Source organism: Amblyomma mixtum, chromosome 9 (assembly GCF_055824585.1).
Source record: "Amblyomma mixtum isolate Tamu chromosome 9, ASM5582458v1, whole genome shotgun sequence".
In the NCBI taxonomy this organism is placed as follows: domain Eukaryota; kingdom Metazoa; phylum Arthropoda; class Arachnida; order Ixodida; family Ixodidae; genus Amblyomma; species Amblyomma mixtum.
Window position 1 is genome coordinate 64,098,957 of NC_143020.1, and position 22,605 is coordinate 64,121,561.

At 45.1% G+C, this 22,605-nt stretch overlaps 2 protein-coding genes across 2 annotated transcripts in view; both read left to right on the top strand.

Moving 5' to 3' along the window:
- LOC149329374 (uncharacterized) overlaps positions 1 to 22,605 on the top strand; it is a 66,414-nt gene that overhangs the window by 28,926 nt on the left and 14,883 nt on the right. The window lies entirely within an intron of this gene.
- Positions 2,541 to 4,551, top strand: LOC149329378 (uncharacterized). Its single transcript, XM_089560231.1, has one exon. It carries the CDS (start codon positions 2,648 to 2,650, stop codon positions 3,302 to 3,304), a length of 657 nt encoding a protein of 218 aa, XP_089416357.1. The 5' UTR covers positions 2,541 to 2,647; the 3' UTR covers positions 3,305 to 4,551.

A 22,605-nucleotide genomic window follows, 5' to 3' on the forward strand; every position in this document is an offset into this window, starting at 1 on the left:
ACCACTTCGCACTTCTGCTTTGTCTCCTGGTTGGGGCTTTGTGATGCCTGTAGCTGTAAAAAACCTGTGCTGTATTGTGTGGTGAATTTTATATCCTATTGTATTTGCCACTGTTTACTGGTTTATGGGCATCCTTTTGGCTTTGCTGAAGAGTACACTGTGATTAGTGTACTCTTAGCATTAGTGACTTTCCAAACTATATTCATTGCTGTGTTCATTTTGCCTGCATTCTGAGATCTTCAATTTTGTTTTGAGGCCTTTTTTAGAGCAGGTTACATTTGGCTGTATGTACTGTACTTTGACAATGTTTTTTTTTAGTTTTCTAACAATACTGAATGTATATCTGCACATCTGGAATTCATCGTGTACGGATTTCATTTCATGGTGGTGTTATGGTCTTTGATTCGTTTTTGAACTGGTAATTGTTTTATAATGATGCGAAGCAATTTAAAAAAAACTGACCTATGTCTTCTTAACCTAAGTGTTTTTAAGCTGTCTTTTTACGCTATTACACAGTGCAGTGCCAGTTTTACCAGATTTACTGACCCACAGTGTTCGTTTTTTAGTTTCGCGTGTCTGGTTCCCTTGTATCACAAAATGTTCGTAAAACGAATGTAGTGCTGCTATGATTTCAGCTCAGAATAATGCAACATCTGATGACAAGTCGCACCTTTATTCGCTGTTTCTTGCCACATTCACTCTCCCTGCAATGGTGGCCTAGTCATTGGAGCATGCATCTCGCATGTGGGGTGTGCTGGGTTGGATTCCCTGTGCCACTGGGTACCCACCTGTGGTACGATACGCAAGCTTTCCTTCTGGCTCCTGCTTTAGTGAGTGCCTGGAAATGGGTATTAGATCCCCCCTGTGTTAACGAAAGTGCCTTATACCACGATGCTCTTTGACCAATGTTGTTGCCCTTGCTTAAAAAATTCATCACTGTCATCATCAGCTGTTATTAGTTCCAATGAGCTCACCTCATCATCATGTTCACAGAAATGGGGTTCCGTGCCGTCCATGGTGTTAGAAAAGCTGGTCACCTGAAACCTTTTTCAGAGCAGTGCATTGAAAAACTCGGTCACGATAGTTTCTTTCTTCCCCCCTCCTGGTTTCTTGTCCCAAAATTGGAGGTGAGGGTACTACACGAGTAAATCTGGTATGCTCTAATTGCATTTAGGACAGAATAGTGTACAATTTCAGATTTGATTCTACTCGATTAATTGCACTCTTGGAGACTGTGGAGGTGGAACATCGCGTTAGGCATATAGCCACATTCGTGGGCAGCTGTAATCTGGGAGTTTTCTTCAGTATTTATGCTTTGAAGGTTGTTTCCCTGTGTGCAGTATAACAAACATAGAGGACTTAATAAACAAATGACGGCTGTTTCAATATTTTGGTTCATTAAACATGAATGACACTCGTTACTTCTTACGCCATTATAGGCAGACTTGTGCTGTCCTTCCCTTGAAGCGAGAAATTGTGCGTGTTCATTCTTCAATGAAATGGCTGTTAGCTCCATTCCATTAGGTCTATGAATTTGTACGCAGTCGTCAGTTTTTTGTGAGCATAAGTACAGTAGTCATCTCCATGGAGAATTTAAAGTGCGGAATATTTCTTTTTTAACTCACTACTTTTCAAGCTTGCCCTACTAAATTTACACAACCGGGAAAAGCCGTTTTATGAGATTTTATTCCATTTTCGCCATGTCATGCACATAACACCACATGAGCTAAGTGTCTTAGTGGATGTAATCTGGTTTTCACATGCAGGTTTGCGCTCCAGGGACCACAAACATGCTGTACCTTCTGGACATAGCTCACCAGATTAGAATTGGCAGTTTTTCTCCTTATATGCTTTCGTGAAGGTTGTCTCTCAAAGAGCAGTTTGTAGGATACGGAAGCTTTAGTTTACTGGACTGTGGTGAATGATGGTGATATGGGCGTTCCATATTCTGAAAAGTTGTTCTGTGGTAAGTGAACTATACTCACCGAACTGTCTCCGCTGTGAGTTCTGTTCATTGATGCAAGAAATTGTACAGGAGACCAAGGGCTCATCTGGCTTATAGCCTTAGCCGTTTTCTCCTATTAGACACTAAGGAGGAAATAAAAGGAAGAAAATGGCTTCCTGCATTGGGCTAAGCATACCTGACTGCCACTTGTTTAGCCATTAAGCCCACCTGTGGGGACTTTGGACAGTGTTCGTCATGATTCCAGTAATGTAAGCACTAGGGTCCAATGCAGCAACTTAGGTAGGAAACCGATTATGATTCCGGTTAAGCTCCCTGCCTTTCCTCTTCTACCTCCTCCTCCTTTGGATGGATTGCAAAACCTGCCCAATTTTTTGGCAGTGGCAACATTTCTTGCAGCCTAAATATTTTTTTGCCCGCGTGCAGAAATGACTATAGAGACGCGTTGTTTGAGGCCTGAGTTCTAAGGCTGACCTGTTGAATGAAATTGTTGACAGACATCCACAGCTTTTGATGAGTGTGACCACTGCATTCAATATTTATTCCTAGTTCCAAATGAGCTGTGGATTGTTTGTTCCTGCAGTTTTTTTTAAAGTTCTCCGCCTGTGCAACACAGGTTCAGTCGTGACACAGAGCGGCCAGGGCGCACCTGCTGTGGAAGATTCAACCAGTGAAAGGTGCCCTATGGGCCACTGCATGGAATCTACTCCTTCTGGCATGGGGAACCACCGCAGTAAAGCTGCAAGAATTAAGCTGCACAAATGCACCCACTGCAGCAAGGGATTCAAAAGCAGATGCCATCTAGTGCGGCATCTCCGAGTCCATACAGGCGACCGCCCATACCATTGTAACGACTGTGGAGATAGCTTTGCAAGAAAGTTCACCCTAGAGCAACACCAGCGCATTCACACAGGCGACCGCCCATACCACTGTGACCATTGCGGTAGCAGCTTTGCACAAAGGGCGAATCTGGAGAGACACCAGCGCACTCATACAAGCGACCGCCCATACCATTGTGACCATTGTGGTAGCGGCTTTACACAAAAGATCCATCTGGTGATACACCAGCGCACCCATACAGGCGAACGTCCTTACCAATGCGGCCACTGTGGTAGCAGTTTTGCACAGAGAAACAACCTGGTGACACACACCCGTAGCCACACGGGTGAAAAGCCATTTCAGTGCCAGCTGTGCCCTATGACATTTGTGGCACGTTCGGGCCTTGTGTCCCATGTTAGATCCCATAAGGGTGAAAAGCCCTACCAATGTGACTTGTGCGAAAAGAGATTTACTCAGAGTCATAATTTGAACTACCACAAGAAGGCTGTTCACAAAAACTAGCAGTGGTCCGTGATGCCCCTGGTATAAATGTTTGGCTAATTCCGAATTTGTCTACAAGCTAAGATGATTCTAGCTGACTACCCTATGAAAGGTGCCGGTAGCTAACCTACATCAATAATTACATTTTAAGCTTTGTTTATTTCGACAAACTTGTCAGGAAATGACAGTTTTTATGCCTTTAGACTACGCACACACTCTCTCTGAGTCATTCCTGAAGATGGAAAGGGAGCCTGCTATTCTTGTAAACTTGCATGAACGGAAATCAAATCACTGTCACACATGAGTAGCATCACTTCTTGTTGGACCGAGACTTTCAAAAACATTGTACTCAGTATTATTCTCTGGCGCTAGTTGTCACCCTGCCTCAGTAAAGAGATTTGGGGGAGTGAAAGGTTGCACAATAATTCATTTTATTCGTGCAGTCTGAGTGGGATAATTTTTGGGACACTAATTAGAAATTCACTTAATAATATCACTGAACCTATAAATATTTGTATGACAATAAAGGAAAACTTGTTCTTGTGTAAACCTTTTTGTTTATTCCAGCACTGTTAGTGGCAGGAATGAGTGAGGACTAGTAGGTGTCCAGCATCAAAATGACGTGTCTTGCGTTAGTTTGAAGAGTTCTCTGTTGTTTGGAGCGAGAACTAACAAATGAGTTCACTAACATCTGCTTTAGCATTTCTCAGTGCACTGTCTGTGCTGAATATAAATGGCATAATATTTGTGGAGCATTGTTTCCACGCCATGTTTAATCTATTTTGTCTGTCAGAATAGCAACTGTCCGTGACCATTTCACATTCTGCTAGCTTCCATGTTGTGTTGGTGTTATTTGAAAAATCCTTCTTGATTTACATAAGGTGTCCATGATAACACGCTACAAGGGTCGTGGCTGGTAAATACCATGATTAGTGCCGACGATAAACATTGTATTGTAAAGCTCGTAATTTGGGTCCATTGTTTGAAATCGATTAGTGCACATCGGTATCAATCAAAAAATCAGTCAAGCAATAAATGTTAGAAAAACAGTACAAAATCATTTGTTTCGCATTATTTATCATGTGGGCTGGTCACATTTTGATGCTGAGAGGCTTGGACCTCCTGCGCAGTTCTGTTACTGTACCTTCCCACATGCGACGAGAATAAGATGGCCAAATGCCCCTTTCGAACAATCACAGAATGACAGCCTGCAGTTTTTATTTTCATCCATAATGCGATATACGCTTAACGCCCACAGCCATAGCAGTTGTCTCATCCCCGTCACAGATTTTCTAGCACGAGCTCCGCTAGCTCTTGATAAAGTGAGGTACGCAGGGAAGCCCACTTCCCCGACGGAGGGTTGGCGTTGAATTGAGGTGTCAACGGCAGTGCAAATGATAGTGCAAAAATCCCGCCTATTACATGCTGCATTATAGACCATGCATTTCTTATGTGCCTATAGCAGAAGTAGTGCCGACAATTTTAGGAGAATTTTTGTTCTTTGTTGCTAGGCTAAGGAATAGTGTAGACATGTAGATTATGTTCCTGAGCTTAACTGTGCTAGCCTGTGGCAACATGGTCAAGTCTGATATCTTTTTGAAAACACTACGACTGCTAATATATATATATATATATATATATATATATATCAGAGTTGACAAGCCAGTTGACGTTGCCACAGGTTAGTAGTTAAGCTCAGAAACATAATCTACATGTCTACACTATTCCTTAGCCTAGCAACAAAGATTCTCCTAAAATTGTCGGCACTACTTCTGCTATAGGCACATAAGAAGTCCATGGTCTGTAATGCAGCATGCAATAGGCGGGATTTTTGCACTATCACTTGCACTGCCGGTGACACCTCGATTCAACCCCACCCCTCCGTCGGGGAAGTGGGCTTCCCTGCATAACTCAGTTTATCAAGAGATAGCGGAGCTCATGCTAGAAAAGCTGTGACACAAACTTGTGTTCCTCTCGTTTATGTCCACTTTTTTCTTCCGGCATGCCGAAGCTGCTCGTCACATGCTGTTTGTTGTTTGGGCAACGGAGCCTCCTCGTAAGCTGTCACCGCATTTTTGGTAGTTTTTATTTTTATTGTTTTGAGGGTGGGGCTGGCATTCCATGTGTCAACCTTCAAATAAATCGGGCATTTCTTCTGGTCTCTTGAAATACGAGTTATGAAGATTTTACTACCCGTCATGCTATTAATTAGTGGCAACTTATGTGTCAGTTCATGAAATTCAGTTTGTCACTCGTTTTGCATGACCAACCGCAGCGGTGGCCCAGTCGTTTGAGCTTCTGCCTCACATGTGGCAGGTGCGGGGTTTGGTCCTTAGTGCCGCCGGGTACACTCTGGGGATACAATGGGTACAAGCTTTAACCTTCCTGGTGCTCAGCTTCTGTCGGGTTAAGTGCTTATTAAATGCATCTTTGAGCCCACCTTGAGTAAAAGAAAAAACTTTGTGCCAGGGAGCTCTTTGGCCACAGATGCCCTTGCATCATAAAAATTCATCTTCATCATTTTGCGTGACCACATTTCAGGTTGTATACTGTTTATCCTGCATAATCAACAAGTGCACACTTCTGTGCACATTATGTTTTTTTTTTTGCTTGGTGCTGTGTCGTTATAACTTTGTTTACTTGCGTTCCAAAGTCTGTTCTGAATATAATAAAGGTTGCCCGTTAATCTTCTTGTGAAAATACTTTTAGCGTGAACAGATATGCGATATTCGGTGCGATATTCAAAGACATTATTTCTGTGCACTTGTGTTCAATTCGTGTTCCAAAATTTTAATATTTTCACGGGCCAAGCCACTCTGTACTGTCAATCATTCCAGTGAACCTGCCGTATTGCCATGCGGTTTAATACTCGCCAGCTCTGAACAACGGCTTTCTGTGCCAGTTGCCTCGCTCGCTGACAACGCTTCCCGTCCAAGTAGACGCCGCGACCTGACCTAATCTCAGTTCCTGGCCATGATCAACAAATCCCTACCCATTGGCGACCGTAGGATATTGGTGGCCATTCTTCTGAAGCATGCAGGCGTGTTTGTCTGCGCTTGCGACCAACCACCGATGATTCCAGCTTCCCATACCCATCACATGATAAATACTGGATCTGTACAACCCATTAGACCGAAGCCATACCACGTCTTGCCTTCAGAACGTCAAATCATTCATGAAGAAGTCCGTGACGTGTTGTACCAACGCATTATTCAGGAATCCTCAAGCCTGTGGGCCACTCCAGTGATCCTCGTCAGGAAAGATGACACACAGCGATTTTATGTCAACTATTTCCGCCTTACAGTGTCACAAAGAAGGGTGTTTACCCACTCCCACGCGTTGATGCCATCGACTGCCTCCACTCAGCCTCCCACTTTCCCTCTGCTGACTTACTTTCCAGATACTGGCAGATCCCGATGCAGTCGAAAGACAAAGAGAAGACAGTGTTCCAGATGCCTGATGAGTCTTATGAATTTAATGTGATGCCATTCAGCCTTTGAACGCTCTTGCCACTTTTGAATGATTCATAGGTACGCTTTTATGCGGCCTGAAGTGACAAGTTTGCATGTGTGATCTAGATGATGTTGTTATTTTTGGAAGGACCTTCTCCGAACATAACAGCCGCTTTGCAGTTGTCCTGGACTGCATAGAGAGAGCGGGCCTCGTGCTGAGCTCAAAGAAGTGTCACTTCGGTGAACGCCAAAATCCAATAGCTTCTTCCTCTATCTCCGCTTATTGCTCGTATGGTTGGCAAGGATGGTGACAGGCCCGACCCGCAGAAGATTGAAGCTGTAAGCAGTGCCAAAGAGCCCAATTCTGTGAAAAATCTCAGGAGTTTCTTAAGACTTCTTAGGAGTTTCTGAGGAACTTGGGCATATTTTGAGCGCTTCGTTCTCAAGTTTTCTAACTTAGCCCACCCGCTTACAAGTCTATTGCAGAAAGACATTCCTTTCCAGTGGACTCCCGAATGCAACACTGTGCTTCGCCAGCTCAAGCTTCTCCTTACCTCCCAGCCAATATTGCGTCATTCCTGCCCGAGAAGTGCCCACTGAACTCCACAGTGACGCCAACAGCATCGACATGGGTGCCGTGGTCGTCCAACGTCATGAGGGCAGTCAACACGTCGCTTATGACAGTTGCACCCTCAGCAAGTCTGGACATAATTGCACTGTGACTGAGCAAGAGCGTCTCATTGTTGTTTTTGGTGTACAATGGTTTCATTCGTACTTTTGGGGACATGCTTTCACAGTGATCACAGACCATCATTCTCTGTGCTGGCTCGTGATTCTGAGCGACCCCTGGTGGGCATTACACCTTATGCCCGTTTCACATGATGCGATTCTTGCCACAGTGCACTGCGATTTCAGCTGCACTGCGACAGAAGGGCACGCCGCTCTTGTCGCAGAGCGGCTGCGGCAGGCTTCCCACTAGTTGGTCGCACGCCGCACAGTCGCAGCGATCGTTGCGAACGAAGCGGTCGTCAGCCAATAGAATTCAGAGGTGTGACATCGCAGGAAACGACGTAGCAGAAGCCATCGAAACTGCACCAGAGGTATTTTCACTTTAGCGCTGCCGGGTCTGTTGATTTCTCAACATGTTACGTGCATTATTTAACGAGCTGCTCATCGCAGTTGCGTGCAAAAGCAAAAACTTAAGAATACCTTATTTGCATAACGTACTTGATATTTTAATAAAAATACATTATTTCAATAAAAAAAATGACTTAAGCGTGTTCTACGTTTATTATTGGTAAATTATGCCGGTGCTGCTCGTGCCGCACCAACAGAAATCGCAGGTGCCGCAAGCATGTGAAAGGGCTGTCGCGACTGGCGCCGCTGCGACACTGTGACTGGTCCGAAGTTTTTCGTGCGCGCCGCATCATGTGAAACGGCCATTATAGAGTTCCACTTGAGAGTGCCTTACTAAAGTGGCCACCAACACACTGACGCACAATGCCGCTCGCGGCTACTACTTCCTATGATGAAAACTATGACGACTATCTTGCTGCCATTTCCCCAGAGTTTCTGGATCTTGCCACTTTCAAGACCAAACAATGCAAGGATGAGCACTTGACGCCGCTTTTTGCCAAAGCTCATCACCCGACATGTGCGAGCCCTTTCTGCATTCGCGACGCTACTCTAAGAATGAATTGCTCGTCTGGAGGTGCGTTCTTTCTCCTCGTCATTCCGGCTACTCTGTATTCCTGTGTTCTACACGCAACGTACAATGACGTCATGGCTGGGCACTTGTGGGTTGCCAGGACCCTTAACCATGCCAAAGAATGTTTTTAATGGCTAAAAATGCGTCACACGGTTCAACATTACATAGCTACATGTGTGCAGTGTCAGCGGTTTAACATTCCCACAACTTCTCTGCTGGAACGCTTGCATCCTTGAACAAGTGGGTCTCGACCTGCTCGGCCTGTTTCCCCGCTCTTCCAACAGTAACCGATCGGTCATCATGCGCGTTGATCTCCTACCCTTTAATGCGAAACTGCTGCTCTACTTCCACCACCGCTGCTGAAATCTCTGTCTTTATTCTTCATGCTGTCATCCTCTGGCATGGACCTCCTCTTTTGCTTGCGCACTTCTTCATTGTTCCTTCAGAGTCCATAGGTAGCACGTGACAATATTACTGCTGTTCGTACAGAGTGCAACATCATCATCATTAGCCGGACTTATCGGTACTCACCTATGGGGCGGGAACGTGGAGGCTAACAAAGAGGGTTCAGCTTAAGTTACGGACAACGCAGCGAGCTATGGAATGAAAAATGATAGGTGTGACATTAAGAGACCAGAAGCAGGCGCTGTGTGTGAGAGAACAAATGTGGGTTAATGGCATTCTAGTGTAAATTAAGAGGATGAAATGAGCTTGGGCAGGGTGCAGGGTATGTAATGCGTAGGCAAGATAACCGCTGGTCCTTAAGGACAACGGAGTGGAATCCAAGAGAAGGCAAGCGATGCAGGGGGCGACAGAAAGCTAGGTGGGCTAATGAGATTAGAAAGTTTGTGTGGATAGTGTGGCCGCAGCTTGCAAAACACAGGGTTAATTGGAGAGACATGGGAGAGGCCTTTGCCCTGCAGTGTGCATAGTCAGGTTGATGGTGATGATAAGTTCTGTAGGTAGCTCAAGCCAGTCTCCAAAAATGCACATCAGTAGCAACAATTTGAAACTGAGCTAAAAACAGGCTCTCCTTTCCTTCAAGGAATTCTTCACCACAGCCAATGGGATGCAAACTGCATTCGGAGTATTTTTTTTCGGATTCCTAGTATACACCCTGAACCGAGAACACATGCAGCGTAGTTGTGAAGTTCAGTATGGGGGGATTCGCAAGAACTAAGTTCTCATTATAGACTCCCATACGAGGAAAGCGTTAAATTCAGATGTACTCGGCAGCAGTTATACTCTCCTCTGAAATCACATGAGTATCACCTATCAGGCTACTCTGTTAAACATACCTTCATGCATCTAGCGCAGGTTGCTAGAATTGTATACTTTAATATGTGCTCACGCCTGACTCGTATTTAGATATACATTTTAATTTTTTGACCAAAGTATTTGTTTGAGAGAAACCTGGCAGACAACTTGAAATACAGTAAACGTTTGGAAGGCTTGGAATGTGGTATGCATTTCCATGCATGAGGTAAAGAGAGAAACCTTCTCACACACTTATAGCCTACTAAAACTTCCCTCTATCATAGAGTATATTCCTATCACATCTATAGCTTCCTCTGAATAAAGTAGCTGAAGAAAATGAGTAAAGTACCCAGTAGTCTGCCAAATTTCGCTATCCTGCAAACTAATTTAAAGATGGCCGCATAAGTTTAGTAGACTGTCAATAGTTTTTCGCATGTTCACTGCTAGCAATTGTGTTCCACAACTGTGCGATCCCATCTTCTTAACGTATGCTATTTTAAATTAAAGAAAGAACGAAAACTGCAGAGCAGCGCTGAGTTTTCCTAATAAAAGTTCATTGCAATTAATAACGTTCACTCTTATGCGTCTTTGATGAATCTCTTTAATGCATCAGAGCCAAGGTAACGAGTACATTATAACAAACTCCTATTTATCACCTATGCTACTGACGTCGGCGTCTGCAGAGACGTGTAGTTATATGCTGGATTGAAAAGTTCCTGTATGTAAGCTACTCACCTAATCATGAGCAAATATTGCTCACTAAGTAGCAAACTTTGGTTTATGTTCTTTGAGATATAACTAACCACTGGTAATTGCCTGTATTTTCAAGAACTAAGAAGAAACTCCTGTTGGCTGCGCGTACAGTTTCCGCATATGTGAGCCAGTTAAACATCTGATCCGATTTTTGTGGTGTTTTAGTCACAGGAACGATGGCTCTTCCTGTGGCTTAAGGGGGGGTGGTGTTTAAAAAAATTTCTGCTAATAAAGTCATAATTATGGAATCTTCTTGAAAGATGTATTTTTTGTATGCTGATTTCAAAAATGTAATTTAATCTTGTGTAAAAGGTTCTTGTACACTGCGTAACTTTTTTTGCTGAGAGCTTTCAAGAAATTTTTCTGTAGAGAGATTCTGTAGAGAGATGCATGCTATTTTCTTCTCTTGACATCAAGATCTGCAGTAAGGGTAAAATTATTATCCTGCTTATCGTAGAAGCTGAGTTACAAAGTTTTGAATTTGCCACTTCATAGATGGGAAGAGAAATATGTATTCCTGTTTCTGAAGTGTGAACTTCAAAATGCTGTGACTCAGCTTCTGTGACAGGCAGGACGATGATTGCACCCTTATTGTATAGCTTGATGTCAAGAGAAACCAATGGCTTGTGTTCTATCAAGTTCCTCTCAGCAATATTCTATAAAACACGCTGCAAAACTTGACCTAAAATGTTGCATAACTTCAGAAGGACTCATTGTATGTAAAATTCAATGAACACTTGACGTCAGCATGCAAAAGTACGTGTTTCCTGAAGAGTTTATAATTGTGACTTCATTTATAAAATTTTTCGAAAGCTGCAAGAAAATTAAACAGCATCTTCGAGGAACCACTCAACTTCTCTACCTACCGAGCCAAGCCTTCGGTTGCTTCACCGACTGGTACTGGGGCACAGCCCATTCTTGTGGCTGCTCAGACAGCCTTTCTGGAAAATGTATATGCGACCGGCACCACCCAGTGGGCAATAAACTCCATTGGATGTCCTGTGGACGTTTTGGATGTCCATGGGACGTCCAAGTGAGTTTCGATGAGCATTGGGCAGTTTGTCATCATTTGCAGAAAATCCAGGCTAGTGCTGATGTTTTAAATTGCTTCTTATAGAACGTAGATTGTTATGCTATCTTGTACATACTTCACATTACCACACATTAACACATTTTTAGAAAAAAATAAACTGTGAATGAGCATAGTATACAAGAATATTTAGGAAACAAGAAATATGAGGAATACGCAGCATCTTGTGCTAATTGTTAAAAATCAGCAGACTATGTGCTGGAAGTGCCATTGTACAAAACAATTGGGAAAGAACAGTACGGCTATCTCAGAGTGCATCCATCTTTTCTGCAGTGTGTTACGCTGTCTCTGTGGCTGTAGAAAAAATAGTAAAGGATAACATCGAGAACAGCATCATTTTGACTGATTCTCTGAGCATACTCTCCTCACTTCACTATGTGAATGCAGTTACACCACTAATTGGAGGCATCATACACAATGTAAGAAGAGCCACAATAGATGGACATAAGAAAATTTTGCTGTCTTCCGAGCAACATCGGAGTCAGTGGCAATGAGAAAGTGGATCATTGTGCTGCACAAGCTCGGCACAAAGAAATCAAGTGTGAATATTCCCTATAAATGGTACTCTATAAGGTCTATACTCTATAAGCTTTCAACCATCATCGTTGAAATCAATAGCCTATGTAACATTTGTATGGTCCAAACTGGAGTATGCATGCACTATTTGGGACGCTGATTGAAATAATGTAATAAACTAGAAGCAATACAATATCACACCACTAGGCTCATCTTCTCTGCTTATTAGTATCACGAAAGTGTCGTCAATCTAAAATGCAATGCTCATCGCTAACCGACATCACATTGCAAGACTATGTCTATATCATCAATTGGATTATCATGTTCTGCACGAGTCTTTAATCATTCCTCCCTACTGCACCTTCAGCCACAAGAACCATGAAAAGACCACCTTTCCTCTGCACGCCCACACATCTGCACATCTGTCTTCAATTTTTGTGTGCGCTGCGAAAAACAGGAATGACTTGCCTGGCCATGTCATGCTCCATACTGACCGATTGATCACTATTCAAGTCTTCAACTGAAGCAATGTTATGCTCTTTAACCCATTCCCGCATGTAATACCCTTTCAAAGGGTCTTTAAGGTAATAAAAAATAAATCAAAATGTTGAAATGAAATATTGAAGTAAATCTTAAGATACACTTATTAAGACCTATTATAGCAGAATTGAGGTCATGATCACTCCAAAAACGATCCACTGAAGTCACTTATATGGATATACATAGAAAAAAATAGGTTTAAAGGTCCTTCAAGTAAGTGCTAAGGGGAAATAAGACCCACTCCATTTTCACTGAATAGTATGGCATTTTGACCAAGCACAGAGAGAGTGAGAGCAAGGATTAGAACTGCAATGCGGCGCTTGGGTCACATGATTACTTGGGTATCATAAAGAAATAAAGGCTGAAATGATTTGCTTATTATTAAATTTTCAGGTTGAAAGCTGTTGAAGTTTGTTATAAAAGTTAATGAATCAGGAAAACTGTAAAAAAATGCATCAAATCCCATGAAATGTGTAGCCTGGAGGAATATACTATCAGATGAACCGGTGCTCACTGCAAAAATGATGCAGTGCCAATAGCCCACCTATAGAAGAATTTAAATGCCTAGATTACAGTAAAAATCGATCATAAATCAACATGTTCAGGGCAATGCTCGCCAAGTTTCAAATCAGGTCACTTATTTTACAGAACAAAAGGCATGAATGCCTGACGAGCAGCGCTTAGCTCTTTCCTATATATATGTCATTAATTAAAGTCATTTTATGTTGTCTTTGCATATATATTATCGTATGCACACACTGCACAGTTTTATTCCTGCAAAAGAGGAGTCATCAGCATGCGAGCTGTGCGGAGAAGAGGTCACCGTAAATCACGTACTTTATGTTCATGCGCAAAAGTGGACCAAGTGAGGAAAAAATATTTTCAGCTGTTTTATTCTGAATGTTTGCCGGTCTTTTCACCCTTGTTTGCTCATTGGAAAAAATGCACTTGTGGAAGTATGTCACGTTAAACTGAGATTTTATAAGAAGCCCATAGGTTTCTCAAAAGCAGACAAATTATATCCTTTGGTGGGCGCATGGTAGTCGTAGTCGCATACGCGCCGTAAAACTCAACGCGAAGACAAACACGTACGCGATATATCTTGTTGAGCGATATATATCTGCTTTTCAAATTTGCTTCCAGGAATATTTTTTGTCAAAATCCGGCAGATAAATATGGAAGTCTCTGTATGTTGTGGAAAAGGGAACAGGGAGCTCACATACCAGGGTAATACCTCCTCTACTCCGCAACGAATACGCTAAAATCATTGTGCCTCCAAAGATCTGGTTGCATAGCGTCACCTTATCGCATTTCCTGAAAATAAGCACGGACAGGAGCTCTATTTTAAAACTCTACACATGATCGGGTTCTCGTAACAGGCGTTTAGGATAGGCGTGACAAGCGTTGTGCGTGGCGGCATCAAGCTGGACGCGTTCTGGTGCTGCGCATTCAACGCGTCGGCGGAGTGCAATCGCCGCATATGGTTTCTATTCGGGCAGTAAGCAGTGGCGACGAGCAAACCATCACACGTGCAAGTTAAGCGGGATATAAAATTCGGATACAAAATTGAAGCATTGCGCTACAGCGGGTGCGATATCGAAACCAACAGTTTTGCTTTCGATCACGCTGGAAGGTCACAGCTGACAGCCAGTTTTCAAACAACTATATTGCAGTGGAGAAGTACCCCCACATATGGTTTCTATTCGCGCCGTTCGCAGTGGCGCTCAGTAAACCGTTGCACGTACAAGTTAAGCCGCGGATATAAAATTCAGATAAAAAATTCAAGCATTGCGCCCCATCAGGTGCGATATCGAAACCAACAGTGTCGAATTTCGGTTGTGCTTTCGACCGTTTTTGGAAGGTCAGAACTGAATGTCAGTTTTCAATCAACTATACCTTGGGCAGAGATCAAACTTTCTTTCGTCGTTAATACTTAATTGAGGTTGTACACATGGTCCTGATAATGTTTTCTTTTATACATCTATTCAAACGTGCCTACGCCAACCATGAGAGATTTATGATGGCGCAAGTTGCATCGCGGGTGCCATCAATAATCGCACACACTTCGTTTCTCGGGGCCCTAGGGCCCTACTTTTCGTGTGCATTCGTGTGTTGCCGTTGTGACAGTTCCTCCAGGTTCCTCTACCTGTTGCTTTACATATTCTAATTTGTGCGTTGTCGGTCTGAAAGAAGAAGACGGAAGGAGTTCGCTGACGTATCCTTGCGGGATGCTGCTGTTTCTGTGCTTCTCCTGGTGGTTCCGGCTTGTTCATCATTGGTGAGGCCGTTCTATGTTGGGGGGTTTTGGCCAAGGCTTAGGTTAAGACGCAGTTCAAGTGAACCTGAGGGGGCGTTTGGTTGAGAGATGTCTTTGACCTCCCCAGGTGGACGGTTGGCAGCTTGGTTTGCCAGCCCAAAGCCTGGGGCTTGAGTCCTTCCAAAAAATGGCATTGATGCAATTCCTGTGGCTCTCGTCCCAATCGGTGAGGGTGCGATCAAAATGAAAACCCCCCGACTAATTCAACGGGAGCTAAGATCATTGACAGCCCACTATCTGCAGATCTCTGAAGTGCGTCCATTTGGCCGTCGAGGCATTGTCTGCAAGTCCTCAGACAACGCTTGTGTAGCAGACTTGCTCCAGTGCCAAATTTTCAGCTCATTCCCGGTGAAAGCATTCATTCCCGAACAGCTTGCATGTGTCAGTGGTATTGTACGCGGTGTGAATGCAGCATCATCCCCGCAGGAAATGCTGTTTCAGGATGCAGGAGTTGGAGTCCTTTCAGTCTGTCGATGCAGTAGAGATGTCAATGGCTCGCGTGTGGCTACTGAGTGTGATAACAACTTTTGCCGACTCTTCCTGCACTGATGAACTAAAAATCTGGCCGATTGTATACCGTGTGGACACTCTGCAACCGCGCCCTCTGCAAAGCACCAACTGTTGGTGGTTTGGGCATTGCGGTAAAGCATGCAAGTCAGAGACCTGCTGCCGTTTTGTTGTAGAAGGTCATGCTGCTGATAACTGCACCTCAGATCAGCCTCATTGCTGCCTCTGCAGCAATAACGACCGAGCAGATAACCACCCAGACACATTATTGTTACTATACAAAGTCTTTGTAAGACCTGTACTTTAACTTGGTTGCATTTTCTTCTCTGGTAGCACAAACTACAAGATGCAACCCTTAATCTTACTGGGAAGACGAGCTCTGCGTCTCTGCCTTGGTCTCTCAAAATCAGTTTCAAACCCTCTGCTTTATCTCGAAGCCAGTATCCCTGATCTATTTTCCCGCTTTCAAGTCCTCGCGGTGCAAACTTTCCTCAGGTCGTTGGACCCGATGACTGATGTCAGGCTGTGTGACATATCAATGACGTGGCTGCGATGCAGGATTCCCAGTTTAAATTTATATCTATGCGTATGTGGGTGGTCACCAACACACCTATGTGACTCATGTGGCCACGTTGAATCTGTGGACCATTTCCTTCTCTACTGTCCAGAGTTCGCACTCCAGAGAAAGATGTTCCTGGAGGTCCCTCTCTCCAGGTTAGGGCTCCCGTTATCTCTGCCAGTGTTGTTATAGTTCGGTGTGAGTGCCAAAGGATTTGTATTGGGATCAATTTGTGGGATTATCCGTGATTACATAATCGCAACTGGTAGGTTGATTCGCTAACTCTAAAATTCTTGGGAGTTTTTATTTTGTTTTTCACTGCAATGTTCTTTGTTATTTAACTTTAAATATTATTCTGTCGTTTTTCATTGACACATTATTGAAAATTCATGCTTGGCTCCGATATTTTGTCGTAATTCCTGATGGAAATTTCCTTGTTTATGCCACTACACCTTTGGCCAACGTGCTATTCTTAAGAGAAAGAAGAAGAAGAAATCTATGCACATACAAAGCAAGGATAACTTTATTCGACCCGGTAACTTCACTTTTGCAGCGTGTGCTTGTGAAGACATGCTCAGTCTTTGTGCGCGCGTTCCCAAATGTCATTGCGCAGTCACGAAAGAGATTCGGGCTTGTTGACGCTTTTTCCAGTAGCATGAAAGCTATAGAAGTGTGCAACCGCAATACCAGACAAATCTGCTTCAGTGAAATCTGCTGGAATTATTCCTTTAAACCTGCGAGAAGCCAACAGCCACAGAAACCAAGGGGTGCAGGGGATTTTTTTTATTTTTTTATTTATTTTGTGCTGTTGTTCGAGTTTGATTATTACTGAATATGTTATCGTTTAAAGCTAATCCATTAGAAAAGCAGAAGAAAAAACACCCACATGCCCCCGGTGGGATCCGAACCCACGACCTCCGAATTACGTGTCCGGTGCTCTACCGCTGAGCTACGGCGACGGCTGTCAAATCTACTGCTTTCAGGTGTATTTATGTTTACAAATAACCTAACCTTGAGAGTGTACATCAGCACCACCCACGTTCTTAAGCGGCGGACGTCGCACGTCCTGAGATACCGCTGATGTGACGTAGAACGTCATCGAACGGCGAGGGTGGAAGCTGTGTCAGAACCCTCTTATGCTTCCTATGGCGTCAAGGCTGCCAGAGCCGAGACCCTCGCTAAACAATTAAGCAAACAAGGGAAGGGGAATGAGGGGCTCGTTATAAATATGCGAGAAGCCAACAGCCACAGAAACCAAGGGGCGCAGGGGATTTTTTAAATTTTTTTTATTTATTTTGTGCTGTTGTTTGAGTTTGATTATTACTGAATGTGTTGTCGTTTAAAGCTAATTCATTAGAAAAGCAGAAGAAAAAAAAAGAAGAAGAATGTGGTTGTTTTTTCTTCTGCTTTTCTAATGAATTCGCTTTAAACGATAACATATTCAGTAATAATCAAACTCGAACAACAGCACGAAATAAATAAAAAAAAATAAACAAAATCCCCTGCTCCCCTTTGGTTTCTGTGGCTGTTGGCTTCTCGCATATTTATAATGAGCCCCTCATTCCCCTTCCCTTGTTTGCTTAATTCCTTTAAACCTGGTACTTCAACACTTGCATCAGTGGGCAAGTAGATACAATAGGCTGCAAAGATGTATTTGGCGTTAATTTATGAAAATTTGTATGGGGTGAGTTTTCAGCCATGATCACCTCACTGACTCGGTCACCAGTGCAATTTTCATGTCTTGTTCCTTTTGTAGCAGGCTTTAGCAAAGACAGCATGTTTTTGGAGATCACGCCGTTCGCATTTCTTGTCGGATGTCTGCGTTCTTATGTATTCGTACTCACATAGCAAATGCAGCAATTAGTTCTTTTGGAGTATAGAGCTTTGTGGTAAAAAAGCTGATGATTTATGAATTCTGTGCCGTTATGTGTGAAAACACATAAAACACAAAAGCTGGTGAACCATATCCCGATGGCGGTACCTGTAACCAGCCGTTTACGGTGAAAACTGGTACAAACAGCTTCCAGTTACGGGATATCACCAGTATTTTTTTTTTGTATGCTGAAGTATAAAACCGCTTTTCCGCATCCTAATATTGCTGCTACGCATAAATGAAAAAATCCCCTTGGCATGCAAGTATAAAACCCCTTTTCCGCGTCCTAATATTGCTGCTATGCATAAATGAAATATGCTTAGCACCCTTCAGTTCCACTAAGTATTCTACATTAAACAGCACGGCTACATCCCATAGCTGCATTGAACAATGCTGGTGTCGTTTTTTGTGTCTGCTGGGCCTTTTTTGTGTGTGCTCAGTTTTGCAGGCTTTGGAGGAGCACCAGTAGTCAGGGGAAGAAGATTCCAACGGAAGAACTGCCAGTCTATGCCAAACCGTAGCGTGATGCTCCTGTCCTCTAAAATATGTATTGTGGGACCTGTCTTTGTAGCACACACCAAGATATCTACTCTAGATACATAGTGTAAGGAGATAGCGCCACCCAGCGGCGTTCGTGAGGAGAAGAAGACAAAGCACGAGGAGCGCGTGCGGAGGGGTACGCCGGGACAGGTAGAAGAGGATTACGTGGCAGAGGAGAGAAGAGCGCGGTGGGCGACGGACGTGGACGAGTTCTGCTGGCTCCCCGAGTTCCGGGCTTGGGCCTCAGCCGCAGACGTCCGGGCCACCAGACCCGGACATCCGTCGTTGAGAGCCTCAACCACCAGGCCCAGGCGCCACTCTTCTCCGTCCATCCGTCAGCTGCTCCACACAGGCCGCCTCTGGCGCCTACGTGGCGCACCCGGGCTACCAGACCTGGGAACCGTGCTGGGAGCCCACAGACGCTGACGCTGCGGCAGCGTTCAAGGCCAACGTGGGAAACGCCGGCAACAGTGCATCGACACTGGAACCCCCAAAGACTGCCTGACTGCCCGACACCCAGCCAGTCCTCCCCGCTCCATGCTCGTATGAGAGACAAGTAGTGTGCCTTTCCTTTATGACTTTCTTTTTCCTGTATTTTTCGCGAGGATTTTGTTCTGTTCTCCCGTGTGTTTTTCCGTGTGTTGTTGGGTTGCTCTCTTGTCTCTTTCCTCTTTTCACGCCCATACCGAAATTAGTTTCCTTTCCTATAAAAGCCGCCTCGTTTATTGCTTATACCTTTAGTGTTTGTGTAAATTCAACCTGCAATCTTCCACTTCCTCACAAATTTGGCGTCCGCGACAGGACGAGGTCGGTTTTTATTTCTTTGCCTGTTGTGTTAATTTAGGCACAGTATGAGCGCTTCGGAGTTGGTTGCTTTAGGCAAGCGCATGGGCTTGCGCGGCGCGTAGTTGCGAGCGTGGGTGGAGGACGAGCTTCGTAACTCACGGGAAGAGAGAAACGCTGAGCGTGAAGCTACGAAGCAGAGATTGGAGTTAGAAGCACGGAATTTAGAGACGGAGCGTGAAGATGCGAAGGAGAAATTGGAGTTAGAGGCGCGGAACTTGCAGCTCCATTAACCCGCACGCACTCATACCACTGTATAATGAAGCGCGGGATGACTTCGATGCCTACTTGAAGAGGTTTGAGCATGTGGCCACGGGGCAGGGTTGGCCAAAAGAAAAGTGGGCAATGGCTTTGAGCTTGTGCCTTGGCGGCGAAGCACTTAGGGTCTTCGGTCGGCTCTTGCCTGAGGATTCCGTGGACTATGACAAAGCGAAGCTTACCTTGCTTCAGAGGTTTAGGTTCACCGCGGAAGGGTACCGGGAAAAGTTTCGCCAGAGCAAGCCCCAGGATATGGCGAAACGGCCTCGCAATATGCTGCCAGGTTGTTTAGCTTCTTTGACCGTTGGGTCGAGATGCGGGGAGAATGCCGCACTTTTGAGGTGGTTCGCGAGATGGTCGTGAGCGAGCAATTCCTGAACAACTGTCATTCCCGTTTAGCCCTTTTCTTACGTGAGCGGGAGGGCAAGACAGTTTGCAAGCTGGCGGAGGCTGCTGATCATTTTCTCGAAGCACAGCGGCAAAATAACTTGTTCCTTAAAGAGCAGGGGGAGCATACGTTAAATAAGGCCAAGGACGAGGTTTCAGGTTCACAATCCCGCCTTCGGTGTTTTCTTTGCGAGAAGACTGGACACAAGGCGTCGGATTGTTGGACGAAGCCGAAGCAATTGTATTGCACCTGGTGCCGTGAGGTAGGACATGATGCCCACTCATGCAAAGCTAAGAGACCAGGAGACCGTGAGGAGTCCGCCTGTTGCATGACACCTCGATATTCACATCCCGATAACCCTGCAGAGGTAACGCGCGTAGAGGGCCAGTTGGGGGAGATGATCTGTCCTTCCAACCCGATGGAAACTGCTATGCCCGTGGGGCACGGTGAGGTGTTCGGCCAGCCTGGTTCGGTATTACGGGATACGGGCAACACCGGCATTGTTGTGCGTGAGTCCCTTGTACCGGCAGCGGCACTTACAGGGAAACAGGCTACATTATTCTTGGCCAATGGGACCCGTGTAGAAGTTCCGGAAGCAGAGGTGGTGATTTCTTCACCATACTTTTCGGGTAAGGCCATCGCGCGGTGCTTGTCTACACCCCTGTACGGCATCATAATAGGCAATGGCCCTGGCGCTAAAGCTCCATTCTCGGTCGACCCGCCAGTTCTAACTAATCAGGCAGTTTCCCTTGCCATGACGAGTTCGGTCGATGTTCCTTCCCTTTCGGTGACAGCGAAAGTTTCAGAGAGTAGTAAAAGCCCCACTCTGAACACACTCCACTTGTCACGGCCGGAGTTTCGCCTCAAACAGGAAGAAGACCCGACCTTAGAGGTGTGTCGCAAAAAGTTGGGGCAAACATTTCGTGGCAAGGGACAGACAGCCCATACTTTTCATACAGATGACGGGGTTCTTTTCCGAACATACCAAGTATGTCCCGGCCGAGGCGTTGAGCAAGCGGTGGTACCAAAGTGCTTATGCACGCAAGTCCTCATGTCGGCGCATGAGAGCGCATTATCCGGTCATCAAGGGATACGCAAAACGATAGCTAAGGTGCTCAGTGAGTTTTATTGGCCCGGTGTACAGGCTGACATTAAGAGTTATGTCAGATCGTGTGATACGTGTCAACGGACTGTGTCGAAGGCAAGGGAGAACAGAGTAAATAACATCGTAGGACGGGAACATGTAAAATCATGGTGGAGACCGAGGTCGGTCTGGAGAAACCGGTTTCACAAAGGAAAACGGAAGTACTAGCTGAAAGAGTTCTCGAGATGATGAAGTGGTTTGATGTGAAGAATGGAATACAGAAGAATTTAGCCCACACCTGTTCTTGTATTGTCTGTGTTTGTTTTTGAGTTTCCGCTGCCTACTTTTTATGCCTTCCGTGCTTCTTCGCTCCTCTATGGACGCTTTCCGTTGACTTTTCATATACTCTCTGTGCTGTGTGTGCGAATGTCTGTGTGCGCTTCGAACATTGACGACCGTCGTATTGTGTGTGGTGTGTAGTGTGCGCGCAGTGGTGTTCTGTGGTGCGATCGTCGAACATGTCTGGGGTCGCTCTCCTGGAGTTGAGTTCTTTCGCTGTGTGTGCGAATGTCTGTGTGCGCTTCGAACATTGACGACCGTCGTATTGTGTGTGGTGTGTAGTGTGCGCGCAGTGGTGTTCTGTGGTGCAATCGTCGAACATGTCTGGGGTCGCTCTCCTGCAGTTGAGTTCTTTTCCTTGGAAAAAACTTCCGAAGAGGGGGCCTTCTGCAATAAGATAGCGCCACCCAGCGTCGATTGTGAGGCAGAAGACGAAAAAGCACGAGGAGCGCGTGCGGAGGGGTACGCCGGGAGAGGTGGAAGAGGATTACGTGGCAGAGGAGAGAAGAGCGTGGTGGGCGACGGACGTGAACGAGTTCTGCTGGCTCCTCGAGTTCCGGGCTTGGGCCTCAGCCGCAGACGTCCGGGCCACCAGACCCGGACATCCGTCGTCGAGAGCCTCAACCACCAGGCCCAGGCGCCACTCTTCTCCGTCCATCCGTCAGCTGCTCCACACAGGCCGCCTCTGGCGCCTACGTGGCGCACTCGGGCTACCAGACCTGGGAACCGTGCTGGGAGCCCACAGACGCTGACGCTGCGGCAGCGTTCAAGGCCAACGTGGGAAACGCCGGCAACAGTGCATCGACACTGGAACCCCCAAAGACTGCCTGACTGCCCGACAACCAGCCAGTCCTCCCCGCTCGATGCTCCTATGAGAGACAAGTAGTGTGCCTTTCCTTTTTGACTTTCTTTTTCCTGTATTTTTCGCGAGGATTTTGTTCTGTTCTCCTGTGTGTTATTGGGTTGCTCTCTTGTCTCTTTCCTCTTTTCACGCCCATACTGAAATTAGTTTCCTTTCCTATAAAAGCCGCCTCGTTTATTGCTTATACCTTTAGTGTTTGTGTAAATTCAACCTGCAATCTTCCACTTCCTCACACATAGATAACTGTTGGCATCGCCTTTGTATCAGTCGTGTGGCGAGTGCCATCTTATCTAATGAGATAAAGTGGTCCATTGTTTTATTTTTCTACTGCCCCTTGCTATTTGTAAGCTTTTAATCCTGTTATTTGTAAGCTTTCTATCCTATTCTGTTTATATTTTTTTTCATTCAGGGCTATTTTTAGTATTCCATGCTATAT

Coding starts and splice junctions, on each gene's coding strand:
- LOC149329378 (XM_089560231.1), top strand. CDS start 2,648: ATGGGCCACTGCATGGAATCTACTCCTTCTGGCATGGGGAACCACCGC.